The 21,937-nt window shown below is 37.6% G+C and overlaps 1 protein-coding gene across 6 annotated transcripts in view; it reads left to right on the forward strand.

Moving 5' to 3' along the window:
- UBP1 (upstream binding protein 1) overlaps window positions 1–21,937 on the forward strand; it is a 60,495-nt gene that overhangs the window by 21,480 nt on the left and 17,078 nt on the right. For 4 of the 6 annotated variants that reach the window (XR_013345298.1, XR_013345300.1, XM_077811100.1 and 1 more), the window contains exons 4-9: window positions 2,571–2,676; window positions 3,282–3,388; window positions 5,103–5,255; window positions 5,382–5,492; window positions 6,038–6,145; window positions 21,039–21,142. Coding sequence is in view for 4 of the 6 variants with exons in the window: in XM_077811100.1 (XP_077667226.1) it covers window positions 2,571–2,676; window positions 3,282–3,388; window positions 5,103–5,255; window positions 5,382–5,492; window positions 6,038–6,145; window positions 21,039–21,142 (689 nt within the window). In the remaining 2 variants the exon portion in view is untranslated. The remainder of the gene's footprint in view (window positions 1–2,570; window positions 2,677–3,281; window positions 3,389–5,102; window positions 5,256–5,381; window positions 5,493–6,037; window positions 6,146–21,038; window positions 21,143–21,937) is intronic. The other 2 variants (XM_077811102.1, XM_077811103.1) reach the window with 1 other exon arrangement.

Consider the following 21,937-nt stretch of genomic DNA (forward strand, 5'->3'; position numbering starts at 1 on the left):
ACCATAAAGAAAGTAGAAGCAGTCACAACCTGCAGGTTGAAAACCTCATAGCTTACTCTGGTTGGGAGCCAGGGAATATTAAAGGAAAATTAAGTATTTTCCTTCTAGTTAACATGGCTGGATAAAATCAAATCTGAGTGACTTGACATAATAACACTTAAGTGGTATCTTAAATCCATGGTGTGCACACATGTTTCATACTCTGTCCACTTATAGTCGCCCCATCTCAAAGGATATAGTGGAACTGGAAAAGGTTCAGAGAAGAGCAACAAAGATGATCAGGGTTATGGAAGCTGTTCCGTTGTGGGAAAGGGAAAATAACATTTGTCTATTCACTTTTTCCACTCTAGTCATATTTGTTTAGATTCCTATCATATCCCATTTTAGTTGCCTGTCTTTTTTCTAAACTAAACAGTCCTAATCTTTGTAGTCTCCCCTGGTATGGAAGCTGTTCATATTTTGAAGGAATGCTATCAAGATGGTGATTCTAAAAATCAGATATTCTTTTGGTCTGCATATTTGGTTTTTACCTTCAACTGACCTGCCCTGCTGACAGAAGAGAAGAACATCCTATATGTATATAGGAAGGCCCATAAGAAGGCAGTTTTAAAAAACCCTAAATGGTGTCTCACCTCTTAGATTTCCATTGCAACCCATCTTCTATCTTGCAGGATTCAGTCTCTTTGGGATAGAGACTTCATTATTTTGATTACTGTGATCGTGACTGTACATTGTCTGCTCTGAATAACAAATAATTTTTTTAATCACAGTTGAGCATTATTAGGGAGAACGGTAGCTGCTCCATAGTTAAGATTGAAGACTTGTTTTCTATTATAAGCCAGTTAAAGGGCTTTGGAATTTGCAAAGTGCAAGGTAGCAGGCATCAGCAGGAGCCCAGCATAGGTAGCTTACAGAGCTCTGCATACTTTTTCTGGCACCAGAGGATCAATCAGTCATGCAGGTCTCTGGACCTAATTCCCAGATGGCTTCCATGAGCCCCTACTTCCCTTTTACTTAGAAGCTTTGCAGGGTGTTCTCCTCCTTACCTCCCTGTAGCTGTCATAAATATTTAAAAAGAAAACAATGAGGAAACCAGACACAGTCATTGTTTGTTTAAAATTAATATTGAGAGTATGTCATAACATACTGGTTTTTTGTTTGTTTTTTATGTACAAGACTGTTGTAGTTTAAACAAAAAAACAGACAAAAGCCCTTTGGAATTCAGAGCTGAAGTTAAACTTCAAGAAACCTAAACGTCTGAAAGTATGAAATTAGCACTTTGACTCTGTCCCGTATAAAGCTTTGTGTTTTGCTGTCAGTTATCGCATTTTGCCGATAGAGGAAGCTGAAGCACAAAGATTTATGGGCTTGATTTTTTTCAGAAGTGCTGAACACCTGCAACTTCAGTTGAAGTCAGTTGGAAGCTGTGAGTACTCATCACCTTAGAAAAACAGATCCTAAGTGTCTTGCCGAAGGTAACGCAAGGCAAGGATATGAATTAAACCAAAACACCGTATTTGAGTGCTTTGTGCATTTGGCAGCCCTTTGTGAACCGCCAATTTCTCTTTCCCCGTATAGTAACTTTCCCTGTTCCTGTACATGTTCACACAACTGGGTAGAGAGAGACTTTTTTATTTTTTGAGAGAGAGAAGATGTGGTTGTAAAACCACAGAATTTAGCAGGGCTACTCAGGGGCATGCATAGTATTTGAAACCTATTTTTAACTTCTTAAAAAATTGTCTAGATTTCAAAGTAATGGTGTCCTTTTGTAATCTTTTAGATGAACATTGTATCTAGAAGAGTGGGAATAGTTCTAGAATTGGCAGTTTGTCAGTGCTAACTATAAATTGAAGTCCTCCTTGTGTAGTACAAGGTCTTAATGTTTATCTAGTAATACATCTTTTTTACACAAACACATTGATTTAGCCATTTATTAATTTTCTGAACTGTTGGAGTCACAATTATGCTTTAAATATTTCAACTAATGCACTCCTGTTTAGAAATTGTACAAAACACTTTTTTGCAGATTTTTAGGTGACTCATTTAAGTTTAAATATTGAATTTTGTGGATTACTGCAGGATTTTACCTTTATTTCTGATTTTTCCAGCAAATTCTTCTATAAATTTGGTTCAAACCATAGATTAGTGCTATTCAGAGTGAGTGAGTGAAACTGAAGTTATAACCTTTCTGGTTGACCTGTTCTATGATTTTCCTAATGCTTGCCTCACTCTATCCATGTAATTTGGCCACTGCGCTGCGTGAGAGCCTTATCCTCTGCAGTTCACATAATCTGTAACAGCCTTTTCGGGCAGTGTCTGCCTCAGCTCTCCATTTCACTTTATATTGCAGCTGAACCATACTCTGTTTCTTGTCCCTTCTTTACACCTTTTGTTTCTGTATTACTTAGTCTAAAGTGTTCTGAGACTTTATACTAAATAAAGTTGGATTAGGTGCTTCCCATTGATTTTGTTCTACAAGTGTGTGGTATTTATCACTGGTACGTATTTCAATCTCCTCTTTAATGTGTACTGATTCTAAGACTAATCTTTAACTTTCTTCCTCTGACTAGAGTATCATAAGAGTTGTGTTCCATGACAGAAGGTTGCAATATACAGAGCACCAGCAACTGGAAGGTTGGAAGTGGAATCGCCCTGGGGACAGACTTCTTGACTTAGGTACGTCTCTCAGTTCCCTTATTATCTAGGGTTAAAATAAGAGACTCCGTCTTTATACGAATAGCATCAATTTATATATCAACAGTGGGGATAGCAAAAGCATACATACCAATGTCTGTATGCTGCTTGTTGTGTTAGGATACTTGAGATTTATATAAATGTTTTCAATAATGTTACATTGTGAATTTTCCATGAAAACCTCTAATGGCCTTCATCTAACATTACAGAAAACAACAGCAACACTAAATAATTCAATTAATAACCCTTTTGTTCTTTGAGAGCAAAATGTGTTCTGGTAGTCAGGGGAACACGAGAGAAATCTCTTTATTGCTAATATACTGTAAAAATGTAATTATTGCAGATTTCATAAGATTTACAGTAAAACCCATGAGACCACCTCACATTATTCCCCAGAAATTAAGTACACATCTCCATCTTTATCAGAAAATCACTGTCATTAAACAACCAATTTTTGTCATCCCTTGTGTGGTAATTTACAGTACATTTCACTGTAGATGAGTTTGCAGATTAATGGGTTTTTATTCGAAACAAACCATTCAAATCCTCGCTGTGTTCCTATAGCATATACTTTCATTTTTATGTAGATATTCCAATGTCTGTTGGAGTAATTGATCTAAAGACAAATCCAAGCCAGCTCAATGCAGTCGAATTTCTGTGGGATCCTGGAAAGCGTACATCCGCCTTTATTCAGGTTTGAGATTTTGCTTTACTGGATGTGTACTGATTTGGTCTTTGTCAGGTCATGAATGTGATGGTAGTTGTGCTATGTGATTCTTTCCTTTATAGATCCTTCATTTTTGGAAACTTAGATCCATGCAACTGCTTCTTCTGTAGGTGATGCGAGCTGAGTTTTCATCTTGATATGAGAGTTTTAAACATAGCTTAGAACAGAAGCAGCTTTTTAAAACCGATCAATAAAATGAATATGAAAGTGTGTTTTAACTGAAAATTAATGATTAGCTCTTGCATCTTGTATGGATAAATATTTAGGGAGGTGTATTTTCAAAGCAGTTTTTGTAAATAACTGTTGTTACTTCAGTTCCAGTTAATAGGGCTCCTGTATGAGGACACAAATAGAACTGAATCTGCTTTACCAATAGAGAAAGCATTTGAAATCACTGGATTTCAAAGCAGATTTTCAGTTCTCTCACTTACCTGATTGATAAGATGTTAGCTTCTTGACAGATTGTTTATTATATTCAAGACAGGTTTTTTTTCTAAGTGATTTATTCCATGGAATTAGATTTCATTAGAATCCTTTGTATTATGATATAGTCTTCCTTCTGGATAATTTTATCTCAGAAATCAGGCATTGGTATGCAGAAAAAGTGCAAAGCGAGAGGTGGCAATATTCCTTAGCCTGCTAAATCAGGTAGATTGTTTCCACGTTGGCAGTAGATAATGTTGTGCTACTGTACCTTGACAGTAATAATTCTTCCTTTTGTCAAGGAATTACACAATTGTTACAATGTCTGCTTCCATGTCAGGCTTTGCTGCAAGGGAGTAAAGAGTGTGTAATGAGCCATCCATTTTATGTTTGTTTGTACAGTTATATTTTCAACCATTCAGGATGTGCTAACAGCATGAAGAAAAGCTTAGTCGACTCTTACTGTTTGGAAGGTGGGAGTGCGCAGTGTGGTGGCATTGGTGATATACTAAGTATTTAATGCCCTACAACATTGTAACTGTTGTATTGTTTCCTGGTATAGCACTCTGTTCTTATTGGACCTTTTTACTGCCATGGTATTCACATGTCTCATTAAACCCAATGCCTTTATTCTGGTATTTTCAAAAAGCTGTAGGGAGTTAAGTATCAATTCCCACTGCCATTCATTGACACTTGGGCACCTACCTCCATTAGCATCCTTTTTGAAAATCCCAGCCTCAAATCAGATTTAAAAATCGTTCCAGTAAATGGTTTTGATAGAAATTGCAAGACATTATATTAAAGAAAATATACTTACTGTTCAGGCTAGCTAAATTATACCATTGTATACTGGAAAAATCTTTGAATTTATTCATCATGATTCATGTAGTTGTTCTGCTCTTATATTTGTCTTAAGATCTTGTATGAGAACTTGAGAGGGATTATTTTAGTTACATTTGATGAGGATCCACAACAGTTCTTTAATTTTGTGAAAGATATAGGAGTTAAAGTGTTACTTTTTTGGGATTATATAGGTGATGTATTGATAGGTTTAAACCTGTCCCTATTTACTGACTTCCAAGCCTGTGCGGCTGGCAAAGATACAGGAATTTGTTCTTACCTGCCTTGGATTTCCAGTTTCATTTCCTGGATAAGCCATAAATTGTTGCTCACCCTGTCAGAGAAATTTATATAATGATGGTGGCAAAAGAATTAAGAATATGCCCAGAATGGAATACAGGTTCACTTTGTTTTTCAGGTACATTGCATCAGCACTGAATTTACCCCACGTAAACATGGAGGTGAAAAAGGAGTTCCTTTTAGGATTCAGGTTGACACTTTTAAGCAGACTGAAAATGGAGAATACACAGATCATTTGCATTCAGCCAGCTGCCAAATTAAAGTTTTTAAGGTAATAGTTGTAAATAATGGTCCCAAGTAAATTTTTTGTTTACATTATAATGGCTGATTTTTAGGCCCATATTTCAGTTGCAAAGCTGTTTTCTGTCTGCTTGCTCATGTAACTATTCATTTTTAGCCAAAAGGAGCAGACAGGAAACAGAAAACAGACAGAGAAAAGATGGAGAAGCGAACTGCACATGAAAAAGAAAAGTATCAACCTTCGTATGACACCACAATCCTCACAGAGGTAACAAGATGGAACTGCATGTATTTATGAAGAAAATTTATCTAGATACAATATAAGAAATATTAGCAGTAAATTATATTCTTAAAAAGGGGGGAGAATTACAGCATAAACATATAGACAAAGGTAGGCTTTTTAATATAACAAACTTGTCCCAAAGAAAAACACAAGTAACCTTTAAGATTCTGCTGATAAATTTCACTTGGCTGTATAGCAGATATGGTACTCAAATACCCTTGGCCAGAGCACTGTTTGTGCTAAATTCTAAAAGAAGTCTCATGTACAGATCTAAAAACCTTGCAGCTAAAAAACAAAACCTGGGGTTTAGGATTTATTTATACATGTCAAATTTGAGCTCAAAACCCTACTTTTAGAGACTACTGAGTTTATGGCTAGAGCCTCACTGGGTTTTTGCATTTTCTTTTTATTTAAACACCAGTGAGTTCTATACAGTTTTCTAAAGATTGCAAAAGTTTTTAAAAGGCTTTTAGATCTTTCCTCACTGTATAATGAAAAGAAATTGATCCAAATCTTTGGTGTTTGTCCAGATGAGGCTTGAGCCTATAATTGAAGATGCAGTTGAACATGAGCAGAAAAAGTCCAGCAAGCGGACTTTGCCAGCAGACTGCGGTGATTCTCTGGCAAAGCGAGGCACTGTAAGGGACTTCTGCTTACCTTTTCATTGTGCAAGATACCTTGTGCAGTGTTAGATATAGGAGAAACTTCCATGATCAAAAATAAAAACATATTTTGACTGCCTTGGCTTAATTTCATTCACTCTCGTTTACACCAATTACTCTGTTTCAGTGAGGAATGCTTCCTAAATCTAACACTTAAGACAAATTGTTGCAGAGGGACTGCGTGACTCTTTTTAAAAAAACCCAAGAGCTTTCAGTTTACACCTGCATTTCTTTATTGAAATAGCTAGATGTTTTTTAAAAGCTATTTGCTTTCTTTATATATATATGTAATCAGTGAAAGTAAAGGTAATAGCAAAATTTAGTTAAAGCATGTATGTTTTGTCCCATATTTCCACCTGTGTTTAATGTAAGTTTCCATATACATCTGTACTTTTAAAGCCCCATGTATTGTTGCAGAGAGGTTGTCTATAGTGATATTACTTTGTTTCCTTTGGCCATTTGCATCTTGTTCTCCTCATGCTTAAGTCAGATACAGCGAGGCTTAATGTTATTGAGCACTACTTTTCTCACAGAATGTGGACCCTCTGTTTAATCCTGTATCTATCTGCTTTAAAGAGGCAAATATGTATATTTTACACCTTCCCTATCAAGTTTTAACCTGCCAGGTGTTTAAAATGACACTTATGGTGAACGATAAATATTTTCCGATATCTTTATTTCTAAGGTAGATCTTAGCAACTTATTTGTTTGGGCAAGTCATGGTCCTGCATCTGCCTCTTGGTGAATTTGGTCATATGTTAATGTCCACCCGTGAAAGTCAATTATTTGACTTAATTCACTGAACAAGCAAGTTTTGTTCGTATTTCCTTGACCCCTCTTCTTCAAAATCACTTATGTGACAATTAGCTGACTTTTGTCTATCAGTATTCCCTTCCCCACTTTGTCATCCCTTTGTGTGCTATTCAGAATTCAGCTTGTACATTTCTCAAGGCAAGGGACCTGTTCATTCTTTCATTATGAAATGCCACTCACAACTGAGGCACTATAATAAAGCGAACACTGTAAACAGTAGGATGAATTCTTTGGAGAATTTTGTTTTACTTGATGCTGTAGTAAACACTGGGCTGTCTGGAATTACTTAAAGTTCATAGTAAAATACTGGCAACCTGGAATATGTAGTCCCTTAGCTGAAACTGTTACATTTCTTCTGCAGTATCCTTGTCAACCCAGACATTCTTCTGCTGTTGGGCAGGATGTCCATCGGCAGATGTATACAGGAAACAAAAATTGGTGCTCAACATGTGTCTCTCCTTATAAAGCATGTTAACATTTCTAATTAGGTGGAGGCAGCTCGACTTCCAGTGTTTGTTTGTTTTTTCATCTTTTTCCTTTCTGACTAAATTAGGCATTTTAGAGTATGGTAATGCCCAGGGAGTTTTTTCTGCCTGTACTCAGCAGGTGCTAAGTGCATGTTGCTGCTGCTGCTAGTTGTCAGGCAGGTGTCGTCCTGTGGGAAAGAGCTCTCCAGTTTGCATCCCTCTTAAGTGTTGGAAAGCCAGAGCTTAGTCTCTAGAAGAGAAAGACAGAACTTTGCTTACATTTGGCAAGAATAGACCTAGCCCTTTTCATAATGATTTCATTAGGTCTTCACTGCCCTCTTTCTTCCCTTGTAGTCAACACTCTTTAAGCCCAGGAGACACTTCTTGTTTTAATCCTTCAACTCATGTCCTCTCTGTCTCAAGGGAGGTCATGTAGAACTACAGGCTGAAGGCTTTCAATGATTAAAGGGCTCTATATTATGAGCCATACTCCTCGAACTTTATAATCTTTGCAAATGTGGAGTTTATAATATGCTGAACGTTAAGTTTTGCAGGTGTAAGGCTTGTACTGTACAGAGCTTAATTCTTTTAAACACAAGTTAATTGAAATACAAAATTAGACTACAAAAACTTCAGTTCATAGTACGCTTCACTTTTTGACTTGGTGTTTATGTAATGGGGAACATGGGCTGCTCATGCAATATTGTGTCTAACTATACTGCACCTCAGCTTAGCTCTTTGCTGAAGCCCAGGCTAGAGTTCTGTCTTTTAATGACTTCAAAAAACATGACAGTTAAAATTCAGGGCTATTTTATGTAAACCTTGGTAAATGGATGCGAATAGTTCCCAGTCAGCTTCAGAGAGAGCACCATACCTTTTCTTAGTAAAACAAACATTTAATGCGCATAACATGGTAAATAGTATTTGGAATGCTGTGAATAATTTTTAAATAAAAGCTATTAAACCGTAGTCTGCTGGTGTTCCTTATACAGACTTCCCCCTTTTATTTCTGTTACAAACATTCAAATACAAGGTTTTAACATAATGTTTTCTGTACATTAGTGCACCTATCAAAACACATTCCCCTCTGATCTTCAAACAGGTGCTTTCTCGCTCTTTGTAGTGTGACCACAGTATGTCACCTGGACTCTTCAGAGCTTGAGAAATGGCAGCATTTCAGTCCTTTCAAACACTTCAGAACCCTGTCAGCAAACAGTGTGGGCCTCCACAGCTAGCAGCATTGTAAGCCTTGGGTTAATAGCTGACAGGTGCTCTCAGTTGTGAGGAAACAGAAATCTGCAGCCCATGTCCAAAGTGGATCAGGGCTTGGGACCTAGCCCTCACAGCAGATAGTCTCTTGGTTCTGTGTCAGTCACCTGTTGAGTCCATGGGGCCACTTTTAGCACCTCTGTTTATGACCACCTCATCTAATGCTTTATGATTGGCTCAGCTCTCCAAGGGTGACTAGAGTATGATTGCTGGTGAGTAGCCCACAGTGAAAACTTCCTATACAGCCTCAGAACAGCAACTGAGTGTCTGATATCTTCTACTCTGTTCTGGAAGTTTCTGGGTCTTTCTGAGTTACTATGCCGTACTCTCTGCACATGTGCAGACACTCAGTATCCAAGTAAGATCCTCCATGTTACCATATCTCCTTCCTCCACACTGCTGCATTCTCTTCTGCTCCTCTGGAGAAACAAAGCCAAATGATGCAGTATAAAGCATATGTGTGGGTTACACTGAATTTTAAGGTTATCATAGTAACCTGTGGTTGGCTCTATCGCATGTACCTCGTACTTCTTTGTGTTTGTTTCTTCTTAAATGTATCTTTTAATATATCCAAGTTAAATGCCAAAAGTACAGGATGTGCAGCATAGCTGATTTAGCATTATGGGGACAGTAACTTCCTCATTTTCTGGCTCTGTGTTTAAAGTAACTTACTACACAAACAGAATTTTTACTTGTATATGGTCATGTTAGACTAAAAGCTATTTGGGACAGGAACCCTATATTTTTATATGTTCTTTGACATGCCATTATGGGGGCTCTATAAATAGTCATGCTGATCAAGCAGCACACACTCTTAAATCTGAAAAGTGACTTTGTTCCTGAGAATAAGGATCTTATTTAGGGTAGTCATAAAAAGGCCTCTAATTCTTTTTTCATTCATTGCTGTAGTTATGATACTTTGGATAGGGAGTGGACTTCTCCCAGGACCCACAATCTTTGACTTTTTAGGTAACTTTGTACCTTCTCAAAACATAAATTCAGAGTGAATTTCGGTGTTTTGGGAGTAGGGAGAAAACAGCTCTGGGAAGTGGCTCCAAAGGACCTGATGAACTAGAAGGTATCTGCAGTGCTTAAGAGTTTGTGTTCAGGGGCATCTGTGTGCAAATGGCTCTCTGACACATCCTGGACCTTTAAAAAGGTAGTTACAAACCTTGGAAGATGATGTTGAGCCTTCTTTCTCCAAGGCTGTCTTCATTTTAGATCAGATGGCAACTTCTCAAGACCCTAACTGTGAGGTATTTGGGGCTTCCCACTGTAGTATGGCAGCATCTCTTAGTACTTACTGTTTGTTTGTTTTTTCTGACAATGGATTTGGTCCAGATTTTGTCAAGAGCAGTCTTTCTATTTTCTCTGAGCAGAATACTACTTTTGGGGAATTACTTAGCTCAGATTATGAAATTTAAGAATCTGAGCATGGGCTTCTAGGTCCTCTTAAGGTTAATCCTTTTGTCCACGGTATGAGCCATGATATAATGAAGGGAACCAGAGTCTTAGAGTCATGTTCCTTCTCATTTGCAAATGTATCTTTGTGCATTGCCTAAGTCAAAGGGGAATTCCAGCATCCTTATTCCAAGGCTGCAATAAATCCATCAGAATATGATCTCCAAATTTGTACAGCAGTATCCTCTCTGTAATCCTGAGTTCAGACAGCACTGCTGTCAGGGTCACTTCAGTGCTGCTTGCTTTTTATTTTTATTTTTTTTTTAGAAATTTCACTTTCTATAGCATGGAGGCGTTTCATTTGGCAAAAACCTCAGTTCTTAACCAAAACATTTGAAACGTTTATTCTTTTGATACAATACGAAAGGTGCCTTCTTACTTGGCATCCCTTTGAGTCTCATCTTGTAAGTTGGTCTCCAAGCACCTGGGACTTCAGATCTTGGTTAACTATTTCATCATGTTCCTGCCAAAGCTGTTCAGCTAACTTCAGTTTCAATTAATATTTCAGAATGCCCGTGTAGTTCTGAATTTGCATAATTCTGTAATGCAAGCAAATGGTAAGAAAATGACCGAAGAAAGCTGTGAACCCATCACCCCAGGTCTTTAGGAAACTGAAGGACTGATTAATCTGGAAGACCTCAGCGGGGCCCTCCAGCTGCAGTGGGAAGCCCTTACTGACCAATATTCTCCTCCTATTACCTTACCTTATCTATTGTGGAGGGTAGCCTGCTATGGCACAAGGGTTTATCTGTTGAAGGGTTAAATAAACAAACTATGTCTGTATTACGATCCCTTTGAGTTGAACATTCCAAGGAAGGTTAGGAAAAGAGAACCTACCTTCAGGGTGCACACTACAGAGTTGGTTTTTCTTGTCCATTCAGTTGCCCTTATTTTAGAGATCTGAGCATTCTTTTAAGTGTTGATTAAAAGAGGGGGAGGGATAGCTCAGTGGTTTGAGCGTTGGCCTGCTAAACCCAGGGTTGAGAGTTCAATCCTTGAGCGGGCCATTTAGGGATCTGGGGCAAAAATTGGGGATTGGCCCTGGTTTGAGCAGGGGGTTGGACTAGATCTCCTGAGGTACCTTCCAAACCTGATATTGTATGATTCTATTTGTATAGTATTATCTGGTAACAGGAACGAAGGCAGCTCTGCAGCTGCCCATTGGAAGACTGGAAAATAGTTAAATTGTCTGATTCTGGCTTTTAGTTATTTGCTGATGGTTAATTGGTGGCACCTTTATTCATGGTATGGGCAGTAAGGTGTGTTAATTAGGGGCGGAGCAAAGGGAGGAAATGTATACATAAGAGAAGCTGTGGGGGGCGGGGGAGGGCGGGTCCTTACACTTGGTTGGAATATTCTGCCCTCTCCCAGGAGTGAATTTAAAAGGTTTGCAGTCAGACCTCTAGCTGGGACCGAGCAACATTTGAATGCAACTGGTGCCTTGGAGTGGTTCAGAAGTTTATTAAGACAAGACCAGGCACAGGACAAGTTCAGGTTCTGCCAAATTACCTCTTAAAGTACCTTTTAAAATCTACATTTATTCTTCAATATGTAGATTGTCTTCTTTAACCTACTAGAGAAAATGAAAGAGGCAGAACGTGCTAATGCCACATTCCATGCAACTCTCGAAAATTTTTGTGCAATAGCTGGGAATAAACAGAAAACATACTCCACACTGCTTCTAGAAGCCCTCATTATGAATGGGAATTATGAATGGTCACTTAATAGACCACAATTCCCAAGAGAAAAAACAACAGAGTCTTAGCAAAGGGCAACAGAGAAGATGAGAGTTCGGTCATTTGCAAAATTAGGCAATTATCACCATATGTGTATCTCAACAATTTTCATCCCTCAGAATGATGAGCTGCTGAAGCTTCAGACTGCAAAAACTTGAACAAAATTTCACTAGCAACTTTAGTTGCTGAGATTAACTATATGGAGCAGAATTTGGGTTTGATTGCTGGAATGAGACTCCAAACTAGAGATTTACAACAAACTACTGCTTGGGTGGGAAAAGAACTCAAAATGACTAATGGTCTTTCTCTCCTTGCACAGACTGGATCACTATAACAGAATATCTTTTCTGTTTGGGGAGAATTCTTATCAACATCCCAACCCTGTAATTTGTAAAATTCTCTGTAATGCTGCTTGGTTATCATGTCCTTTGATATTTAAACTGTATTTAAAAGAAATACTGTCAACCAAGCAGCTTTATTTCTGATAGCCTTATTCAACAGGACCTGATGTTCTTGTGAAGGAAATTGAGGCTCTTTGGTCAGGCATACTTGGACCGCAGAATCTCAAAAATTAAAGCATGCTCTTGCAATTCTATTTCCAAGCAACTGAGAATGAGTCTTAACAGGGTGGATTTGATTTAAATCCTGATTTAAATCACTAGTCAGGAAGACTCGATTGAACCATGGATTTCCACATAAAAGTACATTCTTGTTGGTTGTTATACATACCTTAATACATATTTTTCACAACTCAGAGATAGATGTAGGTCTCATTTTTAGAAGGTACACACTATACATTTTTAAGTGATTTATTTTGAAAACTTTTCAGATTAGTTTTACAGCTATATCAGAAAATGATTGTTTATTTCATTTACCAAAAGTAATTGATGCAGATAGTTCACCTCCCAATGACTTCATAAATATCTCCAATTCAACAGATTAATCATTAATATTTGGAGGATTTTCTTGCCATGTTGTATTAGGAGGAGAACATCACCAGACAGACATTTAAATTGTTTTCTTTAACTAAAACAATAGTGTTATGTATTCTGCATTTTTTTCTTCAACATCAAACCTATAATATTTTAACAAAACAAGCATATGAATTTTTGAATTTTAGTTAAACATTCAAGTTTTTTTAAATCAGGTTTGTTTTTGTTAAAATTGTTTTTAACTAAAATAGTTAAATGAAATATTTAAAAAAAAATTAAATAGACTGTCAGCCAGGTCAACATGAGAAAATATTGACTTCTGCGCTAACTCAGTTGCCTTCACCCTCATTTTCCTGTTTGTTCATAATCTGGAAAAGTAAAGCAAGCTTTCCTGCTTTTTCAGGTCCCAAACGATTTCTCAATTTGGAATGAATTAGTCCAAAGGAAGAAAAGTATTCTTTCTACACTGGCAGAAGAAGCTACTGCTGTTAAAAGTGAGATGATCACTTCAACAGTCTCTGAATCCAAGTGCTTAAGTTATTTCCACCAGTTCACTGGTGTGACTGTCTTTAAAACGTCATCAGCAAACCTATATTTTTTGAATGGTTCACCCTTAGCTCTGAAATTTATTATTGTTGGCATTATGGAGGGATGATGGCTGGATGTCCATGTCAGAGCCAACTCCTCTTCTTCAGCAGTTAAGGTTTGACCCTGGTACCGAATATTGAGAATATTTACAAGAAAATGAGCTGGAGATAGTGCTTGTCCCATTTGTTTTTTTAATACATGTAATTTAACTCTGTCATTGCATATTTCTCTTTTTAAGATCTCACTCAGTGCCTTCCAAATTTCAACGGCATCAGCAATAAAACAGCTATTTCCCTGCAATTTGTTCAAGGCTTCAGAAAAAGTTTTCAGGGTACTCGGCATGTGTTCAGCATTTCTCTGAAGCCTAACGTTGAGAACTTTGGCTGTGAGAGTGCCATCTTATTTTTTCCCGTTTTTGTTCACAAACTCTCATCAGATTAGGCCATTCTTGATATAGTGCTCAAAACAGTCCCCTACTAAGTTCCAGCACACGTCTTGTGGGAGAGTTAGCTTGGTTCCTCCCACTTTTTTCAGAGCGGCTGCTGTAAAGTGGTTGTTAAGGAAGTATTTTGCAATTTCAACATTAGCCTTCATTTCTGGAACACTGAAGTCTTTGGCTAGGAGGTGTATCAAATGAGCACTGCAACCGTATGTTATTAGCTTGGGACTCCCTTCTAAATTTCTTCTCATATTGGATATATTTGCAGCCTTGTCTGTGACCAAGCTGCGTACTAGACATTTTGAGGTTTTTTTCCACAGTTTGTTACAGCTTTTACTGCTACTTCTTGTAAGTATTCTGCTGTGTGTGCATTTCCTGATGTATCAGTTGTTTGGAAGGAAGACATTCCCTTCTTCTGTTGTCACACAAGCACATACAACTGGATCATGGTGGACATTGCTCCACCCATCAAGACTCAGGTTAACAATTTCACCCTCTAGACCTTTTGCACACTGATCTATTTCTCTTTCATACACTTTATCCAGCAATTTGCCTGTGACATCTGTTCTGTGGGGTGGCTTATATCCTGGTCTTGATGACTGAACCATGTTAATGAAGTGTGGGTTCTCAATCATACAGAAAGGAGAGTTTGTTGCATAAACAAACCGGGCAATTTTTTCATCAATTACCTCTTTTTGTAATCTGCTGGTTCTTATCACAAACTTATCTATGGTTGTTTCTGGATGATGGAGATTTTTTGCTACAAGTGATATACTGTGGCTGTGTGACATATATGATGTGACTGAAGCACTATCATTGGCAGATAACTCTGAAACTATAGAAAATGGTGGTGATCGTGAAGGTGGATAGTCTTCAGAATCCTGTATGTTGAGGATAGATTCTCCTAAACAAAATAAGTCAATGCAGTTATTTAATTATTATTCCCATACTGCTCATTTAGTATTACTCATTGCACTGACACTCAGTACTACTTTAAAGGTGAGATAGGCAGATCTTCCTTTTACAATGTCCGCTTTTTATTTTTTATCACAACTGCATCTAACTGTACTGTAGAGTAACAACTATATATTTTGCACAAACATGAGAATTCAAGAATAGTCCAGAAGGAAGACAGCCAGTCCTTAGGAAAGAAGTATGAAATAAAAGTTTACCAACCTGAAGATCCTGCATGTTCAGACATGTTCCTTTCATCATCTTCAACACAGCTTCCTCCTGAGAAGGAACACTTCTCATGATGTTGTTTCATTCGGGCAACCAGGCCTTGCATTTCTTTGTTGCACTGTTTGCATTTTGCATGCATGCCTGTCTCATCCACAGGTAGAGGAACTTCATTAAAATATTCCCAAACTGGGTCTCTTTTACGGCAGGCTACCATTATAGGTTTTCCCTTCTGGATCTCAAATCCAATGAAGGCTATACTCGGAAAGACCTCAAGACTTCTGGTATATGCTGCTCAAACAGTTTCACTTTTGTTTTTACTGCCTGTCCCTCCGTCCTCACATTTCTCTCCAGACTTCTCATTGTCCAGATCTCTTTCGCCCCAATAATCTTCTATTCATTGAACTTTTTGAAACTTTGCACTTTTAGGGAGAGGTAAGGGATTGACTCTGTGTACACAAATTTGCAGAGGGACAATAGGGTTGAGGTCTGTTATTTCTCACCTCTAGTTATTTATTTATTTAAAAACATTTTTTGCTGTTAACAAGCGTGTTGTCTCTGGAGACACAAATCCACAGTTTGAAAACTGCAAAACTAAGCATCTCTGATGGTATCTTCCAGACTGAGCACTGAGTCCCATTGGGTAGATAGAAAGATTACCCTAAATAATCTATACAGACCCAATAAGATTGGGTTCCTAATCCATGAACTATCGGAACTCATTTACAAAACTTTTCTTCAACATTACATGAATATATCTCATACTATAGAATTAGAATTTATAATCCCTATACCATGATGAGATATCTTTGAGCTATAATGTATCTTAGTTTTAACTATCTTTAGATGCTTTTTGGGGGAAAAAACTATTTTATCCAAAAAATCCGATTTTTTTTTTAATAATTGATTTTTATCCACCCTGGGATATTACAAAATGGAATAATGAAGGATTGTTCCATGGACAACATTTTTAGTTATTGCAGATATGATTAAAGCAACTCTGGCTTGTTGGAAAATATTTCTGGTTCTTCTGCAAGACAACACAGTTGTATATAAAAATGCTGACCTCTATCTTGCTGTTGTCATGTAATATTAATCCATTCTGATACAAAAAAAACTTTCTATAAACAAGGCTTTTTAAAGAGAAATGAAGTTCATGTGAGACTCTATAGTCTGAAGTCAGTGGCTTAAGAGAAAGTAAGGGTGAATAAATATTAGGCCATTGAAAGGTTGAGAATGTTTAATTGGTTGAAATTAGGGATATCATTTGTTTTACTATTTTGATATCAAACAGAAGATGTTTAATAAGTAGCAACCACTTTACTGTGCAGTGGTGGACACAAATATCCTTGTTTTGCCTCTGACTGGCTGTCTCATATATTCATTTTCTTGATCATCTTAATATATTATGAACAGTAATTGCAGCATGGCTTAATGTAAAGTGCTACAGTGAGAGCAGCATACAACTCTTAATGTGCATATTGTGTAACTATTAGGGCTGTCAATCACAGTTAACTCATGCAATTAACTCAAAAAAATTAATCTTGATGAATCGCACTGTTAAACAATAGAATACTAATTGAAATTTAATATTTTGGGACGTTTTTCTACATTTTCAGATATATTGATTTCTATTAGAACAGAATGCAAAGTATACAATGCTCACTTCATATTTTTTATTACAAATATTTGCACTGTAAAAATGATAAACAATAGTATATTTCAATTCACCTAATACAAGTACTAATGCAATCTCTTTATCATGAAAGTTGAACTTACAAATGAAGAATTATGTACAAAAAATAACAATGTAAGACTTCAGAGCCTACAAGTCCACTCAGTCCTACATCAGCAAATCGCTCAGACAAACAAGTTTGGTTACAATTTGCAGGAGATAATGCTGCCCACTTCTTGTTTACAATGTCACTTGAAAGTGAGAACAGCATGGCGCAGTTGTAGCCGGCGTCACAAGATATTTATATGCCAGATGCACTAAAGATTCATGTCCCTTCCTGCTACAACCACCATTCCAGAAAACATATGTCCATGCTGATGACGGGTTTTGTTCAATAACGATCCAAAACAGAGCAGACCAATGCATGTTCATTTTCATCATCTGAGTCAAATGTCACCAGCAGAAGGTTGATTTTTCTTTTTCGATGGTTCGGGTTCTGTAGTTTCTGTATCTGAGTGTTGCTCTTTTCAGACTTCTGAAAGCATGCTCCACACCTCGTCCTGCTCAGATTTTGGAAGGCACTTCAGATTCTGAAACCTTGGGTCGAGTGCTGGATCTATCCTTAGAAATCTCATATTGGTACCTTCTTTGCATTTTGTCAAATCTGCTGTGAAAGTGTTCTTAAAGCAAACATATGCTTGGTCATCATCTCAGACAACTATAATGTGGCAGAATGTGAGTAAAACAGAACAGGAGGCATACAATTGTCCCCCAAGGAATTCAGTCACAAATTTAAGTAACACTTTTTTTTTTTTTAAGGAACATCATCAGTATGGAAGCATGTCCTCTGGAATGGTGGCCGAAGCATGAAGGGGCATATGAATGTTTAGCATATCTGGCACTGTCCTTGCAACGCTGGCTACAAAAGAGCCACGCGAACGCCTGTTCTTACTTTCAGGTGACATTGTCAATAAGAAGCAGTCAGCAGTATCTTCCGTAAATGTAAACAAACTTGTTTCTCTAAGCGATTGGCTGAGCAAGAAATCGGACTGAGTGGACTTGCAGGTTCTAAAGTTTTACATTGTTTTGTTTTTGAGTGCAATTATGTAACATAAAAAAAATCTACATTTGTAAGTTGTGCTTTCACGATAGAGATTGCACTACAGTACTTGTATGTGGTGAATTGAAAAATGCTATTTCTTTTCATTTTTACAATGCAAATATCTAATAAAATAATATAAAGTGAGCACTGTACACTTTGTATTCTGTGTAATAGAAATCAATATATTTGAAAATGTAGAAAACATCCAAAAATATTTAAATAAATGTTATTTTATTGTTTAACAGTGCGATTAATCAAGCGATTAATTTTTTTTAATCACTTGACTAAATATTCCTCATTTTGTGGGGGGAACCTTGAAAATTTAAGCAAAACAAATATGTTGTAACTATGTTCAGAGTACTGGAAAAAGACTGAGTAAGCATTATCACTAGTGCCCTACCAAATTCACAGCTGCGAAAAATGTGTCACGGACCGTGAAATCTGGTGTTTTGTGCGCTTTTACCCTATACTATACAGATTTCACAGGGGAGGCCAGCATTTCTCAGATTGGGGGTCCTGACCCAAAAGCAAGTTGCAGCAGGGTTACAAGGTTATTTTAGGGGGGGTCATGGCATTGCCACCCTTGTGCACTGCCTTCAGAGCTGGGTAGCTGGAGAGCAGTGGCTGTTGGCTGGGCGCCCAGCTCTAAAGGCAGCGCCCTGCCAGCAGCAGCGCAGAAGTAAGTGTGGTAATACCATACATATCATCTTTACTTCTGTGCTACTGCCTTCAGAGCTGAGTGGCTGGAGAGTGGCAACTGCTGACTGAGGACCCAGCTCTGAAGGTAGCACCGCCGCCAGCAGCAGCACAGAAGTAAGGGTGGCAGTACTGCAATCCCCCCTACAATACTTTGCAACACCCCTCCCCCCCCCCACCACCACCCTGCCTCCTTAACTCCTTTTTGGGTCAGGATCCCTACAATTACCGCACTATGAAATTTCAGATTTAAAGAGCTGAAATCATGAAATTTTAGATTTTTAAAATCCTGTGGCCCTGAAATTGACCAAAATGGACCACGAATTTGGTAGGGCCCTATCACATAGTATTTTATCACAAATTATGGTGTCAGAAAATTCAGGTTTTTTGAACAATAACTCTTCAGGAAAGCAGCCAAAGAGTAAGACAGATGTAATTCTTGTCTTATTTGTAGTGGAGTCTCTTGGACTTTGGAGGTTGAGAATTTGAGAATCTTCAAAGGAAATTACCCCACTGTCCCAACTGAACTGAGTGGTTTTTTTATTTCTCCTTAAAGTTAGTCAAAAGCCCACTGTGCAGTGTTACCTGAGACTCTGGAGTTCTGGAAGTTATTCTGATTTGGTGTAAATGCTAAAAAGTTAAAATTAAAAAATCTTTGGCAGCTTTAACTGAAGAAATTCACTATAAGCTGTATTAAAATCAAAACCGTTCAAAAGACAATGTCCCAGTGGTAAGTATATACAGAAAATTGCCTCACTAGAGCACAGGCAGGAGGTAGTATCCTGGCCGTGTGATGTTTTAGGGATGTCAGAAACCTTCCACCCTCTAAACTTTCCTCTTAGTGCTAGAGAAATAGATGGCTCGTTAGTTTTATTATTTGTATTGTGGTCGTACCTAGAGCTCACCATTAGAGATCAAAGCCCCATTGTGTTAGGTACTGTACACGCATATAATGGAGTCCTTGTCCCTGAGAGCTTAGAGTCTTAGTTTATGATGAGAGGTGTCAGGTAGATATGACAGAATGGGTGGGGGAGTACTGGGTAACAGTGAACGATCATGTTTAGTATGAGTGAAGTCGCAGTCTAGTATGCCAGCATTGGCTATATCTGTACACGGTAACAATGTGACATTCTTTGTATGAATAAAATGATAAGATCACAAATCCACCTCTAGAGTGAGTCCACTTTATATGCGATTTCCAAGTTTTCCAGCTTTTGAGGCCCCAAGCCAGTGTCTCTAGGAACGTTAACCGGTTTTAGGATTTTTGGTGTACCCATTGCTGGCAAGTGAAAGCCAGACTTCTCGTACAAAACCATTAATAAGCATGTCAAAAAAAATGTGCAGGCAGCATAAGATTTTTCTCATGTTATTGTGGTTCCTAGTCGATAAAAGGACCTTTCAGTACTCAAACCTATGAGGCATTTCAAGTTCACTGAATCTTCCATTTTGAAGTGTAGACTCCTGTTAAATTCTGGGACTCACTGTTTAGCTCTTGCTTCTCAACAAATAGCTTTAAAAACTGCCTTAGAGAAACTTTAGCTGATATTTGGGTTAACAGACAATCTTGGAGAGTGTATCAGAAACCTGTGTTGGCATGTCTAGCATGGTCTTGACCTTCAGTTCATTTAATCTTTCTTTGGCTGCTTGTTTTAGAGTTTATCCATTTGTCCTTGCACGTTTCTTTATTAAAACCTAAATCTTTTTTAAAAATTAATTTAATTTTTAATAGATTATGATAAAGCATTTGGAGCACTAAAACCAGTGTCATTTTAAAGGGCCTTTATCCTGGCTGGTAGATTTTTTTAAAAAATTGACCTAACTTGACAGTGGGTTTATCAGTAAATGCTTGTGATGAGTTACTTCATGAATGAAACTCCCAGCTTAGCATGAAACTTAAGAGAAAGCAAAACTGCATGGGGGCATCGATTTAGTCATATACTAAATAACTTCTAAATTTCAGTCCAAAGAATGATAGTCTGAAAAAGAAATACTGCTAGACATCTCAGAGTAACAGCTGATGTAAGCACTGTCAGGGTAGGCACATTTTAAGCTTATTGACTGAGTGCCATTCTGAAATCTAGTTTCTCCGCTTTGCTTATACTCACTATTCCTGAACCTTCTGTAGCCATTTGCAGCCTACTGGGGTTGTTTTGTGCGGATTTCAGATGTGTTCATTTTTAAAAAATTTTTTTATTAACCGAATAATCTCTGCAGTCCTTCCATCAGCTCCATCATCACCACCTTCATTGTGTCATTAGAAAGCAATAATCAAGTTGTTAATAAATAGGAATTTCCTTCATGGAACAGGAAAAAAAAAAAAGCTTTGTTTTAGTTAAAATTCCTGGTCAGGATCAGATACATGCATGGAACAAGTGGGGTGGAGGAAACTTAATTAAAATTAAGGTTAAAATTCTACAAGAGTGAATTTAGGGCTTTTGAGTGTAAGACTACATGCCAAAGTGACATAGGTTTTAGGATAAATGTATTGTTTAATTCTTTTCTGTATCATCAGTGCTCACCATGGCCTGATACTCCTACGGCATTTGTAAACAACAGCCCTACCCCAACACCAACTTTTACCTCTGCTCAACATAGTACCTACAGTGTCCCAGACAGGTAAGTTTCTTTTCTGTAGTTTAATCTGAGGTATTTTTAAAAAAATCAATCTTATGCTTAAAGCATTTTCCTTTAATCTGAATGTAGATCATATATAAATATGAAAGCTTGACTACCAGTCCCCAAAATTAAGCTGCGGGGCGGGGGGGGGAATGTAAAACTGTGGCCAACATTTTTCAGAACTCTGATACTTTTGGCATTTTTTTCAATTGTAAAATTATTCCTCCAACCCCAGGAATCATATTTTCCCTCCTCAGTATCCACTGCTGGAAACTTTAATTTATTGACCCTAGCACAATTAATAGTAAATATCCCAGTTAAAAGGAAAAGTACTTGCTAAGGCCTTATCTACATGAAAGTCGGACCACTTAAACTGTATCAGTGAAGTTATAGCAGTACAACCCCCTCTCGTGTGGACAGTAATATTGGTATAAAAGTGCTTGTACCACTATAACTTATTCCTGTAAGAGAAGGGGGATATTACAGTAAATCTAATCTAAGAAATTCAAAGTGAAATACCAGGAATAGCTGCTAAGTAGTTAATCAATCTTACTTCCTTCATTTAAACCAAGGGGAGTCAGGTGAGATAGCACAACTAAACATGAGGGACCTAGGGGAAGATTTATGATCAAGAGTGTTGTCTTTCTCTCCATGTTTTTCTTTTGTCTTTCTACTTTTTTATCTTCAAGGGTGGTGGCTTACTGGTAGTAGGTGCTGTAGTTGAAGCACTTACAGAAAACATTTAATATGCATCTCTTTGCTTATGATGGTATTTGGGAAGGAGACGCCATGACA

This window comes from Eretmochelys imbricata, chromosome 2 (genome assembly GCF_965152235.1).
Source record: "Eretmochelys imbricata isolate rEreImb1 chromosome 2, rEreImb1.hap1, whole genome shotgun sequence".
Lineage (NCBI taxonomy): Eukaryota > Metazoa > Chordata > Testudines > Cheloniidae > Eretmochelys > Eretmochelys imbricata.